Raw genomic sequence first — 18,327 nt, 5'->3', positions numbered from 1 at the left:
AGCTGCAGGGCGCTTGGAAATGATATCAACCACATCAGAGATCGTTCAGTAATCAGATTCATTCTCCGCCGGCCTGCTAGCCAGCCCTTCCTCTTTGATAGCTCCTCGTTTAGTTTAGTTTATTGCACACCAGACGTCGGTGTGGGCTTTTCAAACATAAGCTGTTTTTAATGGTTCATTAGGGGCTTTAAAGAAGTTTAAAGAAGAAAAAAATTGCAGTTTGATTGGCGAATGTGTTTTTGGTTAGAGAAGGAGTGATATGTGTACCATATGTCATTCGAGTGTGTGTGTGGGAGTGTCGCCAGTGTTTAGCAGGTGTTTGGCTGCTGTGTTTAGTGGTTTTCTCTAGCTGGGATCACTGCCATGACTGAATGCGCTCCAAGAGGTATCAAGGACCCTTGATTGAGGTGTTTCAAAATAAAGACTCATTCATTAAATTGTCTAGTTGTCCATAGAGCATCTTTATAATCCACACTTGGTTTGTGAACAGGTTCTTGAGGAGTATCTCTTTTATGTTATCAGATTGTTTGTTCCATCGCAGAAGGGTTTGTGAGTACAAACAGTTCTTTGTCAGTGTAAACCCAGCTTAACCTCACTCAGCTACAAATGTCCTACGTGGCTGCTTTGATTAACTTTCTATTACTTAGCAAGGCTTTTTAAGGCGTTTTCAAATTGTTCAAATCTAAGCGGTCGAACTGAGGGACCCAAGCCGTGTCTAGGGACCACAATATAATAAGCTGTTTATCCAATTTGCAAATGAAATTTTTCCCAGAAAAAATGTAATTATTGGAGAATTTGTGCATAAGACTATCATGCTTAAGAGAACAAAATCATCACTTCCAGGAAAACTGGCACAAAATAGAAACGGTCACTGTTAGGGGTGTAACAATATATCATGCCACAATATATCGCAATACAAAAATGCTAGCTACAATACTAATTGTGATAAGTTAACTAACTAAGTGACAATATGTATCGTGGATGGTTCCCCCAAAATAAAAATTACTGTGTAAGCACTGCATTAAACTACTATACATAATGTTGATTATTATGTATGATAATGCAATGGGGGAATATTTGTGGGTCCTAATAATGCTAAATGTCTGATGTTACCATAAATAGTGGCCTACATTTATTTAAATATATCTAGTGAAAGAGTGCAAGCATATTCGTCTACAATAATTCTGTATTTTCATCAGAATCATGAATATTGTTATTCTGCTGTCACTAAAAATACTAAAAAGATGCAGATTTTTTGTTTTATACCATAGTCTGTCAATTATATTGTGCATTATTTATATTTTAATGTGCAGGTAGTTCCAAGTCAGTTTAATGACTGTTTCATTGAAACATATACACACAGTACGTCACTTGCTCACAGAGATCGGAGATCTCGCTGCTCACACAAAAACTTGTTGTCAACGTTTTCCTGCAAATCTTATTAATGATAAATTAGCTTCGCTACTGAATTGCTACATTCTTAGCAAGGTGGTGACATTAACGTAATTAAACTCACAGCTTCATTGCTGGATCTTTCTCTCTCTCGGCTAATTAATTCAAATAAATGTTATTCTGTCAAATAAATGTAGTCGTACCGCTGACTAAAATAACCATAAACAATGTATGATATGTTCTCGGCCTGTTTTTGCGTTATTAGTAGCATTATGTCCCAGCTTGCCCTTTGAGCATGTGACTTACCTCGGCTCTTAAGGTTTTATAAACCTGGGATTTTAAAGCAGATTAACGGGGTAGTCTGGTCTGACAATCTGTCCAGAGACAACAAGCAGAGGCAGCAGCACTCTTGGGTCACGTGAATCCACTTTGCTTAGACGATTTATGAACCAGATCACAATTTTCACAGACCATCACAGACCAAGCTCTCTTTGCACTGAATTAAAAAAATGTTCGAATCATGTATTTGTAGCATTGATGATAGACATGCACAATTGTTGGTTCCTGAACCATGCAGTTTTAAATCAAATGTATCGCGGCAGAAAATTAACGGGGTAAAGAAACATGACAATGGAGCATACTATTTTCCTGAAGGTGTGAAATTGGATGAGGCGTGTAATGTGAACGGAGGAGAGCATTATGGTGTTCTTGCTGTGGAGGTTATATCCTTCAATTAGTGTCAGTGATCAGGCTTCTGCCTGCGGGGTGAGTCGTAAGACACCGGTGCAGAGAAACCGCGCCGACGCCAATAAATCATCCGTATTCGCTCCAGCAGCTGCACAAGGAGCAGATTTTTTTTTTTTTTTTTTCAGACAGCAATTTTCTGTACAGTATAAGGGATGGGAGCTGTTAGCACTGTGGATGTTGAAGAGACATGCACAAGAGTCATAGACTTAATGTAAAAGATTTGGACAGTAAAAGACATTTTTTCAATGCATATTTTCTTATGCATTTATTCATTTAGTTGGTGGTTTTCATCCAAAATGATTTACAAATGAAGAGAAACACATTTCCATGAAAGAGCTAACAATATGAGCAGTGCCATATTCCAGAATTTATCAATACAAATCTTAAGTACACAACTTACATTAATGCATTACTGTATTAAAGAAGGTCTGGCATCTTTTCCAAAACACAAAATTAGATTACAAGAAGGATAAACATAATATCCACTCTCTTAAAGTCTGCCCTGTTTCATACTTCTCTTTTTTGGTTTTCCAGAAAAAAAAAATATTATTATAAATGCACACTATATTATACTCTATATTGTATATTATAATACATATTATAACACACACACAAACACACACATGTATATATCATATTAAAATAATAATTATTAATTAAATAATAATGTATATATAAATATTGAATTATTATATTTTATTATTTTATTTCATATTGTGACTTGATAATTTCTTCAGCATTTAAAAAATTGATTTTAGTTTTCAGCGTTACATATTTCATTTATTTAGACAAAACTAGTGTAACATTGTAATGTCATCATTTTAATGCATCTATAAAAAACATGAGATAATTATAAATGTTACTATTTTTACTGCGAATCCCTATTTTTTTTAAGCAAACCGATTCCCCCATAAGGAGATATACGTAGTCCCTGACATGAAAAATAAGCAATGTTCATTTTAAATTGTGTACTGAGGCTCTGTATTGTCCAGTTATTATTCAGTTCCATAACTATCTATTTTATAATTATGATTAAGAGTTAGTTAGGTGTTCACTGAAGAGCTGTGGCTTTTAGCTTCGTTTTGAAAGGCGTGTTTCTCAACAGCTGATTCAGTCATACTGCCATGAGATGGACCCTATTGACAGCATCAGTCTGCTGAGCTCATTTCCTTTCCCTGCGGCTTGCTGTCAGGTCCACACACAATGAGATCAGCACTGCAGGAGTATCCCCTTTCTCCCAGCAACTGCTGATGTACTCACATTTCGGATGCAGGCACTGATTAGCCGTTGAAGTGAGCAATCTGCCCTTCACATCAACCTCTGCGTCCAGACACTGCTGCAGTGCTTCTGCAGTCTGAAGCTAAAACACACCGCGTCTTTCCTCTCTGCTTTCAGAGCTCAAAGCCTTCAGTCAACACTAATGAGCTGCTGAGCTTCTGCGCTCTCTCAGCCCGAACAAACAGAGGCGACAAATGCCACTGCTCACTGCTGCTGCGCCATGTCATTGTGGGATTTTGCGCTCTGCCTTAAAGCTAGCAAACAGTTGTGCTGACAGACACACAGTCCATCCTCACAGACTATACTAAACTAGAATAATTGGCTGTTGTCTGGGTTTGTTTTTATTCTGCAACAAAATAAATGTCTAACTTCCCGTTTCTTTTTTCCTCCCACAGTAAACAAGCACAAGCCATGGATTGAGACCACGTATCATGGTATCGTAACGGAAAATGACGACAAGGTTCTCCTGGACCCTCCGCTGATAGCCTTGGATAAAGATGCTCCGTTGCGCTATGCAGGTAAGATCCTTCATCTTCTGGTCTCAGGTGAGGCCGTCAGCCATTTTCCTTTCCTTTCCAAAGGATAGTTTACCCACCTAAAGAAATTTTAGTTCTGTCATCATTTCTTCCATAAAAAGGGTTTATTTTTAAACATAACTGACATAAAATGATATATAAAAGTAAATATTTATTTCATCTGCCAAGTTTAGTTTAAGCTGAAGTACTAAAATAAAGCTAAAAAAAAATTATATATAATAAAAATTATATATAAGTAATTTAATAAAATATAATAAACTATATAGACACACACACACACACACACACACACACACATATATATATATATATATAAAAAAAATATTATTACACTTATATATAATAAAAACTATATAGATACAAAAAATAAAAAATATTGTTGGTTTAACTTAAAAAAGTAAGTAACCTGATTGCCTTAAGATTTTAAGTTGATTGAACTGGAAAAAGTGAGATTGATTTAATCATCAGAAACTCAAAATATTAAGTTATGTGAACTAAATGTTCAGAAAAAATGTGGTGATAAATCTTGCAAATATTTTTTTACAGTGTATATATTTTTTTAAAATGTTAAAAATAGCATAAATAATTGTTGTTGCGTCATTTTCATCATGACCAACAAATTTACCACTAATAAAATTCTATAAATAAAAATGACAGAAACGCACAACTAAAATGAGCTCTATAGATTTTTGACCATTGATTTGAAACACCATTGGCTCTTGTGTGTCATGTGACCAAACATCATCATTGACATTAAACCTTTTGTGATGCTTTTAATGCCACCACTTTTATAACCACTAAAATTCACTTTTTGCATAGAAGAAACAAATCATACAAGTTCAGAACAACATGAGGATGACTAATATTGACAGAATTTTTTATTGTCATCATAAGCATTTCGTTGCAGTGATGACTATGCACATAATTTGTCTGGTGCTTTGTAATGAAATGCTTAATCCTAATACCTTTATCCTTTTGAATATTTAGTCAGCTAGGAACCATAATTGAAGTCTTTTGTGAATTGGTTTTGAATCATTTTTCTCAGGCTCTTGTTTTGTTTTTTGGTTTGGTAATGTATAAGCTTTCCTACTCTCTTATTGTCAATTATCTTTACTAAAATGTGTTAAACCTTAAAATAGCTCCCTAACAAACCATAATTACGTTTTAAATAAAAGACCTAACATCATCAGCCTGCTGTTGAACTGTACTGATGTGATTGGTGAAGTCAGGTCTTGTTGGTAATTAGATTTGTAGATTCTTGCAGACTCTAATGCTCTAGGTTAATGGGGCTGTTTGTTTCTCTATACTTTACTGCTCTATGCTTCTGGCTTTTATATTTGCTCATGTCTCTAAACATTTAGCAGTGGGAATAGTAGGACAAAACTAAAGATCTAAAAAATCAGGTTCTATTGATCTCTACAGAATCCAGAAGCGAGTTAAGATACATGTCGCTTAAGCGCTTTTCCCTTATCATTTTTCCACCTATTGCAGATAGTCAGTTTGGAGAGCGAATTGAAGTGTTTTTAAGCATGTTGGATTAATTACCTCCTATTTAATCAGTACAGAACCCATCACTTTTCAAATTGCTTCTCTCATTTGCCGGGCAGATGGTTGCCAGACTTCTAGAGCTCTTCTGAGATCAAGATCAATGAAATTTCTTCATACTCTGCTCTTTTCCTGTGTGAGGGAATGTGCCGTGTTGGCTCTGGCCATTTTTAATCACTCAGAGATTTACTTTGACCTCATTTTAAATCTCATTATGCAGTTTTCCATTGTAAATGCACTCCCTCCTTTCTCACAGTTTTAGTACCAGTCCCCGGTAGTCTCCTGTGCCCCCGTGAATATGGGACACGGCTAGCAAACTAGCAGCAGACATTTGGGAGAAAAATTGGTCCACATGCACTAATGTGGTTTACCTTGAGTTATTTGTTAATATCAATATCAATGCGTTGAGGTTATTATTCACTGATTATCACCCCCTCATGCCGCAGCATCTCATAAATATATAATTCCTCTGATAGTTCATAAGGAATCATTGCAGCAAGCTTTGTTTGTTGGAGACAGCAGTGAGAGCAGACATTTGACACACTGATTATATTAAGAAGCTCTCTAAAATTCACTTTGAAGCCGTCACATGGCTGTGTGGGTGATTCCTGCTGCATTCTTCTTAGCTTCTCTGCTAATACTGGCGCGCTCAGGACATGGTGCCATGCTGACTAACTCACTTTACTCTCATCAGGAAGTTTGCCAAAAGCCATACAGAACTGTTGTGACCAGGGGTCTCATTAACAAAAGGGCTAGGCGAGGCTGAAGCCCCAGGGCCTGAGGAAGTAGGGGGGCCGTGATTGGCTGCGAGTAGATTGACTGGCCACCGGGAGCACCTAAACTTTTCCCGGAGGGCTAATCGGCAAACCCCCAACATATTAAGTGCTGTTATTTAGTGGAGCACTTGGGAAAAGACCAAAAGCCAAATTAAGCAACAGATACCGGATTAAACCGCAGGGACATTCAGCAGTTGAAACACTGACGAACTTGACGATTTCGTCGCTCTATTGAAGCGATAACCAGCGCGAGTCATTTGACTAGTTTGAATTTGTGACGTGAAAGTGATATGTGAATTTTAAAGGCTCAATCTGAAAACAGATTGAATGGCTTTATATAAACTGAAGTGTCAAATAAACTGTAACGGTAATTACAAGCTTTTCAATACATACAGTAAAGTGTCACCACTATAAAAATGACCATGCAGTTACAAAAGTTCTAGAAATATGACTTTATGGTATTTAATGTTAATGTTATGCTTTTAATGTGTTGTAGTCTGGAATATTTGTATATTTTATATAGAAATACAATAGATTGTATCTCATAATAAAGATATGATTTTAAATGCTAATTATTCCTGTGGTAGAAAATGTAGAGGGCCCTAACAAAACGAAATTCATAGCAGAAGCATTTTGCCCCCGAAATTTTAAATATCTGGGGAATTTTTGTCGAACAATTAGATTAATTTAGTTTAAATAAAAAAATGCTTCAAAGGGCACAGTATCCCATTAAGGGCAGCCATGCAGCATCATGATTGATGTTCTGCTGGCTTTTTATAAACCAGCATCGAATTCCACTGCAGACATGACGTACTCTATCGAGAGCTCTTACTTGTCAATTTCAATATTTGCTCTGACTTGTTATAAGCGAATCGTTTAATTTTTTCAGACTGCTAAAACTTAAATGCTTAGACAGTAATGAAGAAGAAGTTAATCAAATAAACAATTACACCCCTGCACAAGTCTTGTTTCTCTCATCTCAGCTGTTGTTACATCTTCATTGATTCCTCTGTGCAATATTGCACAGTGGGAATGAATCAATGTTCATGTGTTTTGCTGGTTGGGATATTGAAGTTGGCACTTGTCACGCGGGCTGAAGCGCCAGTCTGGGTTTTAGGGGAAGTGTGGGGATGTACAGTCATTAAATCCCCAGAATGCACTGATGAGGCACAAAGTTTCCACCGCATGACTTGCTCTGAACAGCAGATCCTAATGGAAAATCTATCTCTAATTGTAGGGGTAAAAATGGGGTGGACGGGTCCACCAGCAGAGGCCACCGATAGGGTCAAACTGGATCCTTAGCGGTCAACCAAGCAAAAAATAAAAATAAAACATTCACTTTTTTTATAAAGTTGGCTAATTTTAGTGCTGGTCAGGTGACGATAAATGATAGTACAATAAAGAGAGTTCTTATTCTTTCATACTGTTTTATTCTTTCATTCACGGTTTTAACCCTAACAGGGACTCTATGGCTATTTCCACCTGTGGTCAAGGCTGTTTTTTGTGTTTCTGTGACTGTTAATGTGGACTCATCCAAGTGTATTGTTTTGTGCTGTATACAGTCATACTAGGACTCAGAATACCACCAGGTTTGGTACAAATGTTGTCCCCCTTTTATTTTATTTTTAAATGATTTAATAAACTTGATTTTAGACCTCTTGGATTAAGAATTTTCCTCTGGGGAAAATAATCAACAGTATTAATTACTTGCATGTATCTTTTAAAATATTTTAATGATGATGAAGATGTACTGATGAATCAATTAACTGAAATACACATGAATACCAACTCTAATGCCATTTCAGTTTAAAATCAGAGGCGTTATTAAACCATATCTGTCCTAATGCTCTCATATAGGGGTTACGACACTCTTCAGTAAACTTAATAGCCAAGTAAAAAGCACATTTATATATTCCAGTGCTGCTGTTTAATTTAATATCCTAGCAAAATGATCATAAATATGCAATAGGCCTGCATGTCGCCCAGCCCTAATCTGTACCAGAGCAAAAAGTCAAATGAGGTATTTTGAGTCCTCGACTGCTTCTGTAACATCTGTATTCTTTTTCTTGTCTCTGTCTCTCTGTGCATCTCATTCTTTCTCTGACTGACCTGGGTTTATCTTTTCTCCCTTCTTGTAGAGAGTTTTGAGGTGACCTTCACCAAAGAAGGTGATGACGGGCTCTTTCTACTGCCTTGTAATCCGTTTTATTAACCCACTAACGCAAATACATAAAAAAATAAATCGGCACTTCACACGGAAACTCCTGTCATGCTCTTTTAATCTCTTCCCAGTTCTTCTTCTTTTTGATTTTTGTTTTTCAGTTTTCTCTCACCTTTGAATTTGTTGGAAATGAAAAGTTAGCAACTGGATGACAAGTGTGATGCGGGGATAACAAAATCTAGAAATATCTATGCATGAGACATCCATTGAAGTTTGCAGATCCTAACAGTGCTTCAGCTCCAAAACAGAATAAATAAAGGAAAATAGCGCTCGTACACCAGATTCTCGGGGGGGGGGGACGCCAATCCGAACGTCTTAAAAGTGTGTTTTTTTAGATGTCCTGTTTGTAAAGTAGCTTTTAAGGGTTCACTTTTAGCTCAACAGATCATAAATCAAAAAGACTGATGCTATCCATCCAGGTTAGTTCCTGCTGAGATTGTTAAAAGATGCAAACTCTCTGCTGTCCGGTCTGTGGTGTGGTTTGACCTCTAGTTTGAGCCTCTTCACCCTCTCCTCCACTAATCTGAAATGCACAGCATGGCAACGTCTGCTGGTTGATGTGGATGTCAAGCAAATGGATATTTCTTACCCCAGCTCTCATCCAGCCTTTAAGTTTCACTGCCTCTGCTTCTCTTCGCTTTTGTTTTATTGTTTCATTCTTTCAGTTTTTTTTTTTTTAAAAGGTTTGAGAGAGACAACATTGCACAGGAAGACTTCCTTCTCACCAAAATCTAGTTTTAAAGGGAATTTAAACTCCTTTTCTTTGTTTGTTTGTATATTTGTGAACTTCTGATCGAATGCGGGATCTGTCATAAATCCTCCTCATCGCCCCCATGATTAACTTAACATTTTAACCTTGCTTTCTTGTTTAAATGTGATACTTTTAACCAAAAATTAGCGTTAAACACCTTTTAAGTACTTTTTAAAATATGTTATGTTATTTGAATGCATTAAATACAACCGATATCTGTGTATTGGTTCATATCATTTCCTTCCTGTCCTTGTATTTAAGTATTCCTGTGAAATGCCTGTCCACATTCTGGGTTTCTTACTGCATGACTGGATGCAATGTGATCAAATGGCTTGGACCAGACACCTTTTAACTCTCCCTTCCACTTCCTAAAAACTCACCCCATCCCACAGTGCTTCTGGCTTCCTCCACAGACACCTTCACCTCCCACCTCCCCTCAGTGTTTAGATCCCTTTGGCTGCCAAACCAACTTTGGCTGTTCTTATTTGAGTGTGGCGTGTTATTAGTTTCGTTGTGGGTTTCTTTTATCTCATGAACGGCAGCTGGCGCTTCGGCTCACGGGTGGGTTTGACTAAACACACGTGTGCCCTTTGCAGGGGAGATCTGCGGCTTCAGGATTCACGGGCAGAACGTGCCATTCGAGGCGGTGGTGTTGGATAAATCCACTGGAGAGGGCGTGATCCGGGCCAAGGATAAACTGGATTGTGAGCTACAAAAGGAGCACACCTTCACCATCCAGGCCTACGACTGCGGAGAGGGACCTGACGGCGACAACATGAAGAAATCTCACAAGTGCGTATGTTTGGTTACGCTTATTGATAAAATGGAAAGTACAGGAAATGATGGGGGAATGAGCCGGAATTGAGTCAGAATGTTCCACATAAGGCTCTTAGTTGTCTAAACTAGGGCCGTCAAACGATTAATCGCGATTAATCGCATCCAAAATAAAAGTTTGTGTTTACATAATATATGTGGGTGCACTGTGTACAATTATTTAATATTTATAAATGCACACACATGCTTGTATATATTTAAGAAATATTTTCATGTATATACTGTATAAAGATTTATATATGTAAATACAAATATTTTATATATAAATTATATTTTTTTCTTAAATGTGTAGTACATGCATGTGTGTGTATTTATATATATATATATATATATATACAAAATAATTATACAAAGTGCACCTACATATATTATGTAAACACAAACTTTTATTTTGGATGCGATTAATCGCGATCAATCGTTTGACAGCCCTAGTCTAAATGTATTATAACCACTAAGCTTACACTACTTTTCCAAAGTTATGAATGGGTAAGATTTATTTAATGCTTTTGATTCTACTTTGCTTCTCAAGGCTTTTGTCATTTGATGAAAAATACAATAAAACAGTAATATTGTGATATATTATTATAATTTAAAATGTTTTCTATTTGAATATTTTAACATGTATTTTATTTCTGTTGCAAAGCTGAATTTTTTTTTTCAGCATCATTATTCTAGTATTTAGTGTCACATGATCCTTCAGAAATCTTCTACTATGATTATTTAGGGCTTTTATGTGTCACTTTTGACACATTTAATGCATACTTGCTGAATAAAAGTATTAATATATATAATTATCGACTCCAAATTCGAACGGTAGTATATGCTTTATTTACACATAAAAACAAACAAATAATTAATGAATTTTCATAAATCAAAACACTATGGGTAAGTCAGCTATAAGTACATTTTTTACAATAGTTCCCTACAATTTAATATTAAAAAAATTCAGCACTGAAAAATTAAACAATTAATCAAAATGAATGAATCCTTTTTTTTTTTTCAAAATTAATTGAAGGCTAAAAAATTAAAGGCACTTACCTAGAATGCATTAGACTTATGCGTTTTATTTTAATCTTGCTTTTAATTTAATACATTTTTTACTTTAGGCTTTCAGTAGCCAGAGACCCCATTTGAAATGTTTAATTCTTAAGATATCATGTTTGCGATATTGCAACACTGTGGATGACTGCATCCCATCGGATCATTCCTAAATGAATCGTCCATCTGCTTCTAGATTCTAGTTTATTAATCAGGCTTTCATGTCCCGCAGGGCTACCGTCCACATCCGAGTGAATGACGTAAACGAGTACTCTCCTGTGTTCAAAGAGAAGTCCTACAAAACCACAGTGATCGAGGGCAAAAAGTACGACAGCATCCTGAAGGTGGAGGCTGTGGATGCTGACTGCTCTTTCCAGTTCAGTCAGATCTGCAGTTATGAAATTGTCACCCCCGATGTGCCCTTTTCTATTGACAAGGATGGTAAGTGCTGCCAGTCCAAATCTCCTGCCAAAACTCCAGCTTATAGACCTTACAGTGATATTGACTTCTAAGTCATTGTTATTCATGTGCCTTTAAATTTAATTTGTGCAAAGCAGGCATTTTAGTATCTGATGTAAGCCAACTGTCACCTTGAAATGCACCCAGAATTAAAGCACGATCATTTCGGTTTGTCTTACCTAGCATGTGAGGTCATTGCTTTTCCTTATAAACAGGCAACATCAAGAACACAGAGAAGCTGAACTACAGCAAGGACCGCATGTACAAACTCACAGTGACCGCGTACGACTGTGGTAAAAACCGGGCATCTGAGGACGTCCTTGTCAAAATCAACATCAAGCCCACTTGCAAACCAAGCTGGCAAGGTATCAAAGATCTCTGGGATCTTTTGTCCCTCAAACACAGCTGGATTTTGTTGTTTAAAGCTAGAAAACTTGGCTATGTTTATTCAGTGTTTGCTGAGAAAAGCTCACAATGATTCAAAGATGGTGTGTCAAGTTAAAAAGTCAACTTGTAAGAAATGTATTTCTTTTAAAATGGTATTTATGGACGGGCCATGGGATTTTACTCGCATTAAATTGGTGTCTAAGTTGACAGCCCTAGCATATGGAATGTTATAAATTAACAATAGTACATGTTATAATTCTTAAAGTAAAAAGTATATTATTTTGCTGTTTTATGTTTTTTTTATGTTAACTAATGCATTAACTAATGTAAATACACATTGTAATGTTATTTTTTTTTTAAATATATACAACATAATATACATAGTGTTTTTCAGTTTTAGTTTGTGTTAAATAATTTTAGCGTTTACAGACTTATTGCAAGGGTTACCTAATACTCTTTGTGAGTCTGTTTATTGGACGGCACATTTTCTGTCTCTCCGATCCTGATAGGATTTAATAAAAGGATTGAATATGAGCCTGGCACAGGAAGTCTAGCCCTGTTCCCCAGCATGCACCTGGAAACCTGTGAGGAGCCAATCACCTCCATTCAGGCCAACATCATGCTGGAGACTAATCACATCGGCAAGGGCTGCGACAGAGACACTTACTCCGAAAAATCTTTACACAAGCTCTGCGGTGAGTCCAGACATACTTATTATAATAGAGTTACATTGATATCAAGATCGTTAAATGCGCTTATTACTTTAGAGAATTTTGAGTTAAGCAACTCAATTGTAAACTGTTTTAAACTAATTTACATAATCATATTACCTGCATAATCCCATAGGCACGTGCTGAACCATAAGCAAGCAATATTTTGGAATCGTCTGAGTAACTGTGTTTGTTCATCCAGGTGCCAGCACTGGCACTGTGGAGCTGCTGCCTGCTCCCAGCACCTCTGCCAACTGGACCGTAGGCTTGCCCACTGACAACGGCCACGACAGCGACCAGGTGTTCGAGTTCAACGGCACCCAGGCCATCAAGGTCCCGGAGGGTGTCGTGAGCACCACCCTGAAGGAGCCCTTCACCATCTCAGTGTGGATGAGACATGGACCTGGAAGCAGGGAGAAAGAGACCATCCTCTGCAACTCTGACAAGACCGGTAATGACATTCACACAGAAAAAAAGAAAGAAGCTCACAGGACTGAGAGGGTGATGATGGCTTGAATGTTTTTGTGTCCTCATCATCTTCAGTAGGCCTGTCAAAATCATCATGTTAACGCATGCAATTAATTCAATGTTAGTTAAGCTTTTAACACATTTAGCTCACTCTTTTGCCGCCATTGACGGAAATTTCCGTCAATTGTGGGAAAACGTTTTCCCCCGTCATTGACTGAAATTTCCAGCTTTCCATGTTTCAGTTATACGATAGGGGGCGCCATTACGCATCTTCTGAAAGAGTACTGAATCTTCTGATCAAAACACATGACAAAAAGAAGCAGAAACATGGGATATCATATGTAAGCAGATGCATATGTAAAATATCTACTCCATTTATGTTTTGATCATCATTCTGAATCTGATTTGCTCAAAATGTTGATTTTTTTTTTAAATGAAGCTTGTCTGTATTCAGATGTTGATAAAAGAGGAATACATAAAGCTAGATTTTTTTTCAACAGAGGGTCTGTTCTTTCTTTTGACAGATTGAATTTTCATATTTTCATACCAGAAAATATTCTGGGGGCCATGAAACTTTTTAAAAATAATCAAAAGTCCTGGCTGTGGCTGGCAACTTAAAAAAAAAAAAAAAAAAAATGCTGGCGGGTAAAGATTTATGCAGTCTTCTCTATTTGCGTTTTTTAGTTTTTATTATTATTGTTTTAAAAATTCTTTATTATTAGTAGTAGTACCGGTAGTTTTTTATTATTGTGGTTGTAATTATTTATTATAATATATATATATATATATATATATATGTGTGTGTGTATATATATATATATATTTTTTTCTATTTTTTTATTTATTTATTTATTTTATTTCATTTTAATGGCATTTTAGGTGTGTGGTATTCAAAGTAAAAAGTCACTTTTCACACATATTATTATATAAGTATCATCCCCACAAATTGCTGAATGGAATAATCACATCTATTATTTTGTTTTCCTTCCTTTAAAATTAATTTATTGCATTAACGACAAAAAAAAACCGCCATCTTATTCAGAAATCTCTAATGATATATAATTATATCATTTGGTTTTATGGTAGTGTCCTTGGAAAAATATCACTAGAGTAGCATCTCATAACATTATTAAGGGTTGCTTATAGTAGGTGTATGAATTGGGAATCTTACGCTATGATCTCACTCTCTGGCCATTGAAGCGCCATTCGCCTTATTCACTTGGCGGCCATTTTGAAAATGGAACGCCGCTGAGGGGTACACTCACCCGGAAGGATGCATGCGACGCAGCAGCACCAGCAATGAAAACTCGCAATGCGGACCACCAATCATTCCTGTCTGCCCGAATTAACGATGCAAAATGTGAAGCAAAGTGCCAGTGACTGAAACATCCCCCGGGCTGTGTTAATTAAGGGATACAGTACCTGTATCGGAGGTTTTATCCACGACATTGAACGTAGGAATGGACGCCTTGCCAGTTTCTGCGAGCTTGCAGCAGCCAGAGGTAATTAACGTTAGTAAGCTAAGCTGTAATATGGAGTTGTTGACTGTGTAAGTTACTATGTTAGATACAATTGTACTTTATTGTTTAGATAGATACACATCCAGTAGCTTACATACACACACATGCATGTAAAACAATCAAATCACTCATGTATGTAAAAGGAAAGAGGAGAAGTGATTTTAAGGTCTGACAGGGACTGATCCTTACACACTGACAATAATAAGCTGCTATGGTGACAATACAAGTTTACATATATGTATTCATAAAGAATAAAAATAATGATGGTAATGGATTTGTATAGATTCTAATAGTACACAGTCAACTTCCTACAAGCTTGCAGAAACTGAGGTAAATTGGCGTCCATTCTTACGTTCAATGTCGTGGATAAAACCTCCGATACAGGTACTGTATCCCTTAATTAACACAGCCCGGGGGATGTTTCAGTCACCGGCACTTTGCTTCACATTTTGCATCGTTAATTCGGGCAGACAGGAATGATTGGTGGTCCGCACTGCGAGTTTTCATTGCTGGTGCTGCTGCGTCGCATGCATCCTTCCGGGTGAGTGTACCCCTCAGCGGCGTTCCATTTTCAAAATGGCCGCCAAGTGAATAAGGCGAATTGCCTGCGCTAGAAAAAGCTCATCTGCTGGGACTTATGTAAGGCTGATTACATCACAGTTATGCCCCTGTTTATGGGAAGTTGCTTTATTGTTTGCTGGGAGAGAGACAATCCGTGTACAGCGCAGCACAGTTTAAATGAAATCCTTTCATTTTATCTGTGTGTGTGTGAAACTCTGTCATGTGAAAAACAAGCATATTAACATGAATTATCACTGACGGAAGTGTGATTTTCAATCCTGGATATGTGTCTTCTGCAGAAATGAACAGGCACCACTATTCGCTGTACGTACACAACTGTCGTCTTGTGCTGCTGCTGCGTCAGGAGCCCACCGAGTCCGAGAACTACAAACCGGCTGAATTCCACTGGAAACTCGATCAAGTGAGTCAACTTGAGTCCTTTCAGAAGCACTCAGTTTTGAAAGACGCCCTTGTGTTTCTAAACGCTATGTTTAGCCTGCTAGAAAGGAATAGATCAGCGCATGTGTTAAATTAGGGCATAAACATACTTAAATAAAACTCTTGCTCCATAAAATTCTCGATCCAAATGGTCCGTGTGGCATGAAAATAGAAAAACTTCTGGCTTACACAGAATTAAATATAAATGGATATAAATGTAGAAGCATGCATTATAAACCAAAAGATTTAGCTTTTATCAACCTTTGTCAACATTTCAGGATTGTCTACTTAATGTTGAATACTTTAGACTAGGATTTGTTTCAAAGAGTTATTTTTGGGAGGTAACATTAAAAACCTTAATGACTTAAGCCTAGTCCCAGACTAAAATTCATGTTTGAGCTGTTGAAACTGAAAGCAACTTGCTCTGATATATCTTAAAATATGTCATTGCCATTGTTTTGTCTCAAGATGCACACCAGTAATGTTTTTTCTATTGAAATGCCCTAATTGAACTAAGGCCTAATTCTGGTTTAATCTGTGAAACCAGGCCTAAAACTTCTTTTAGCTTTAGCAAGGTTAACTTAAGTTCTTCTGAATTCTTTTGCACTGATGCAATATGTAGTTAAACCCAGGCCCTGATCCAGTCTCTCTCCTCCCAGGTGTGTGATAAAGAATGGCATCACTACGTGTTGAACATCGAGTTCCCAGTAGTAACTTTGTTTGTGGATGGTGCCACCTTTGAGCCCTTCCTGGTCACGGAGGATTACCCTCTGCATGCCTCCAAGATCGAAACCCAGCTCACCATCGGCGCCTGCTGGCAAGGTACACTCTCTAATGATCTATTGATTCTCCACACACACAATGATGTAACCTTAGCTTTAGACTTGACACCCCTTTTTTCGCCAGCTGCAGTTGAAATATAAGCATGCTTTATATTAGTAAGTAGTTTTGCAATTTGTAGAGTTGCCTATTTTATAACCACAGTCATAGATTTAAAATCTTTTCACAAATGCCATGAATTAGATGATCTTAAAGACCTTATTAAATCAAACAAGAGTTTATAATTGTAAAACAATAATTGTAGTATTACTATTATATACTGCTAATTACATGAATATTAATAATAGTAAATTAATTATTATTGTTATGATACTAATTATTAGTATTAATCATTATTATTATTATTATTATCATTATTTAATAACAATCTTTATCATGATTTAATAATAAATATTAATATTATTATTAAACCATGATTAGTATTATCTTTACTAATCATGTGAATTAAGTATTATTGTTATTTAATCATCATCATAAAAATAATTGCTAGTAATAAAATTATATATTTTTTTTAAATAAATGACATTTTTTATTAAATTAAATTAAATGAATATTTATTATGATTATAATAATACTCAAGTTAATTGTTTTCTCTTGCTGAAAATGGACAATAATCATTATAATATATATATATATATATATATATATAATGTATTTATTTTAAAATACTTGGTTTGTGCTTATATACTTGTTACTTGTTACTTGTATACTCAACTTGAATACTCTAGAGTATGAACCATTTCATGGGGTCTTAAATGCATGACAAAATGTATCAAGTGACTTTCTTTCCCTTGACTATATTGAGCCCTGGTCTTTCCCTGCTCTTCTGTCTTGCTTCCACAGACCTCTCAGGACATGACAATGATACTGAGACACTCTCAGAGCCTTTGACAGGTTGCCCAAGTCTTTCCTGATCACCCAATATATCAAAACGCACGTCTATTAACTCCTGTGCATATACTGTTCTTCTGCAGCATGACATATGGCTGCGGGAGGAACGTATGTGCACAGCTTTAGTCTGCCACGGCATAACATGTAGCATGAAGCGATTGAGTCGCGAGACGCCATGTCATAAACCCTGCCTCTGTCTTGTTCTTCATTTTGTTTTTTTAATTCATCAACCCAGCTCCATCTCATTTCAGTTTGCCTGCAGATCTGGAGAAGTACACACAGCAGACACAATATATTACAAGCAAAACAAGTCCAACTGACCTTAGGGATCTGCATGTTTTTATGATAAACCAGAGGGTTTGGCTGCATTCCTTGCTGTGGTTTGCAGGGTTATTTATGCCAGTGGTATCAGTGCAGCAGACAGTGTCTTATTTCTCTCTGTGTGACCTTGCTGCCTCTGCTTTACAGCATTACTCAGTCATATTATTGCTCCCGCATCTCTGTGTCCTTCAGACGCAGTCATAGTGTAAGAGGACATTATATGCAGCTAGAAACACACCAGTGGCGTTTTCATCTTAAAGGGACAGTTCACCCAAAAATAAAAATTCAGTTGTTTCAAACGTATATATAAAACAAATATATGTGTATTTTGTAAAACACAAAAGTAACATTTTAAATAACTTTTACACATACAACAACATCTATCAAGCTCTATCTAGGAAAGTGACTCATTTAAAAAAAAAATGCATTTTAATTATTAGTTATTGTGTTGGGTAGTCACAGCATTTTGAATTTTGGATGTGGATTGAGGGCTAACTTTGAAGATAATGAACTTTAAAGATAATATTATAATATTAATATTTTTTTTTAAATACATTTATTGTAAAATTGATTATAACAAATATTTAATATGCAATATAGTTAAAAAGTTAATT

General features: G+C 36.4%; 1 protein-coding gene across 4 annotated transcripts in view; it reads left to right on the top strand.

Annotated features, from left to right (window-relative positions):
• clstn1 (calsyntenin 1) overlaps positions 1-18,327 on the top strand; it is a 39,925-nt gene that overhangs the window by 11,792 nt on the left and 9,806 nt on the right. Inside the window, exons 2-11 of one of the 4 annotated variants that reach the window (XM_039653005.2) lie at positions 3,813-3,935; positions 8,413-8,442; positions 9,843-10,038; positions 11,351-11,559; positions 11,793-11,942; positions 12,474-12,659; positions 12,877-13,125; positions 15,523-15,644; positions 16,321-16,483; positions 17,345-17,395. In XM_039653005.2, the coding sequence (XP_039508939.2) occupies positions 3,813-3,935; positions 8,413-8,442; positions 9,843-10,038; positions 11,351-11,559; positions 11,793-11,942; positions 12,474-12,659; positions 12,877-13,125; positions 15,523-15,644; positions 16,321-16,483; positions 17,345-17,395 (1,479 nt within the window). The remainder of the gene's footprint in view (positions 1-3,812; positions 3,936-8,412; positions 8,443-9,842; positions 10,039-11,350; positions 11,560-11,792; positions 11,943-12,473; positions 12,660-12,876; positions 13,126-15,522; positions 15,645-16,320; positions 16,484-17,344; positions 17,396-18,327) is intronic. The other 3 variants (XM_039653007.2, XM_039653006.2, XM_039653008.2) reach the window with 3 other exon arrangements.

The sequence above is a fragment of the Pimephales promelas genome, chromosome 20 (assembly GCF_988280905.1).
Source record: "Pimephales promelas chromosome 20, fPimPro1.hap1.1, whole genome shotgun sequence".
Classification (NCBI taxonomy): Eukaryota; Metazoa; Chordata; class Actinopteri; order Cypriniformes; family Leuciscidae; genus Pimephales; species Pimephales promelas.
The sequence above is the reverse complement of the archived record's forward strand: the minus strand, read 5'-3'. Positions and strand labels throughout refer to the sequence as shown.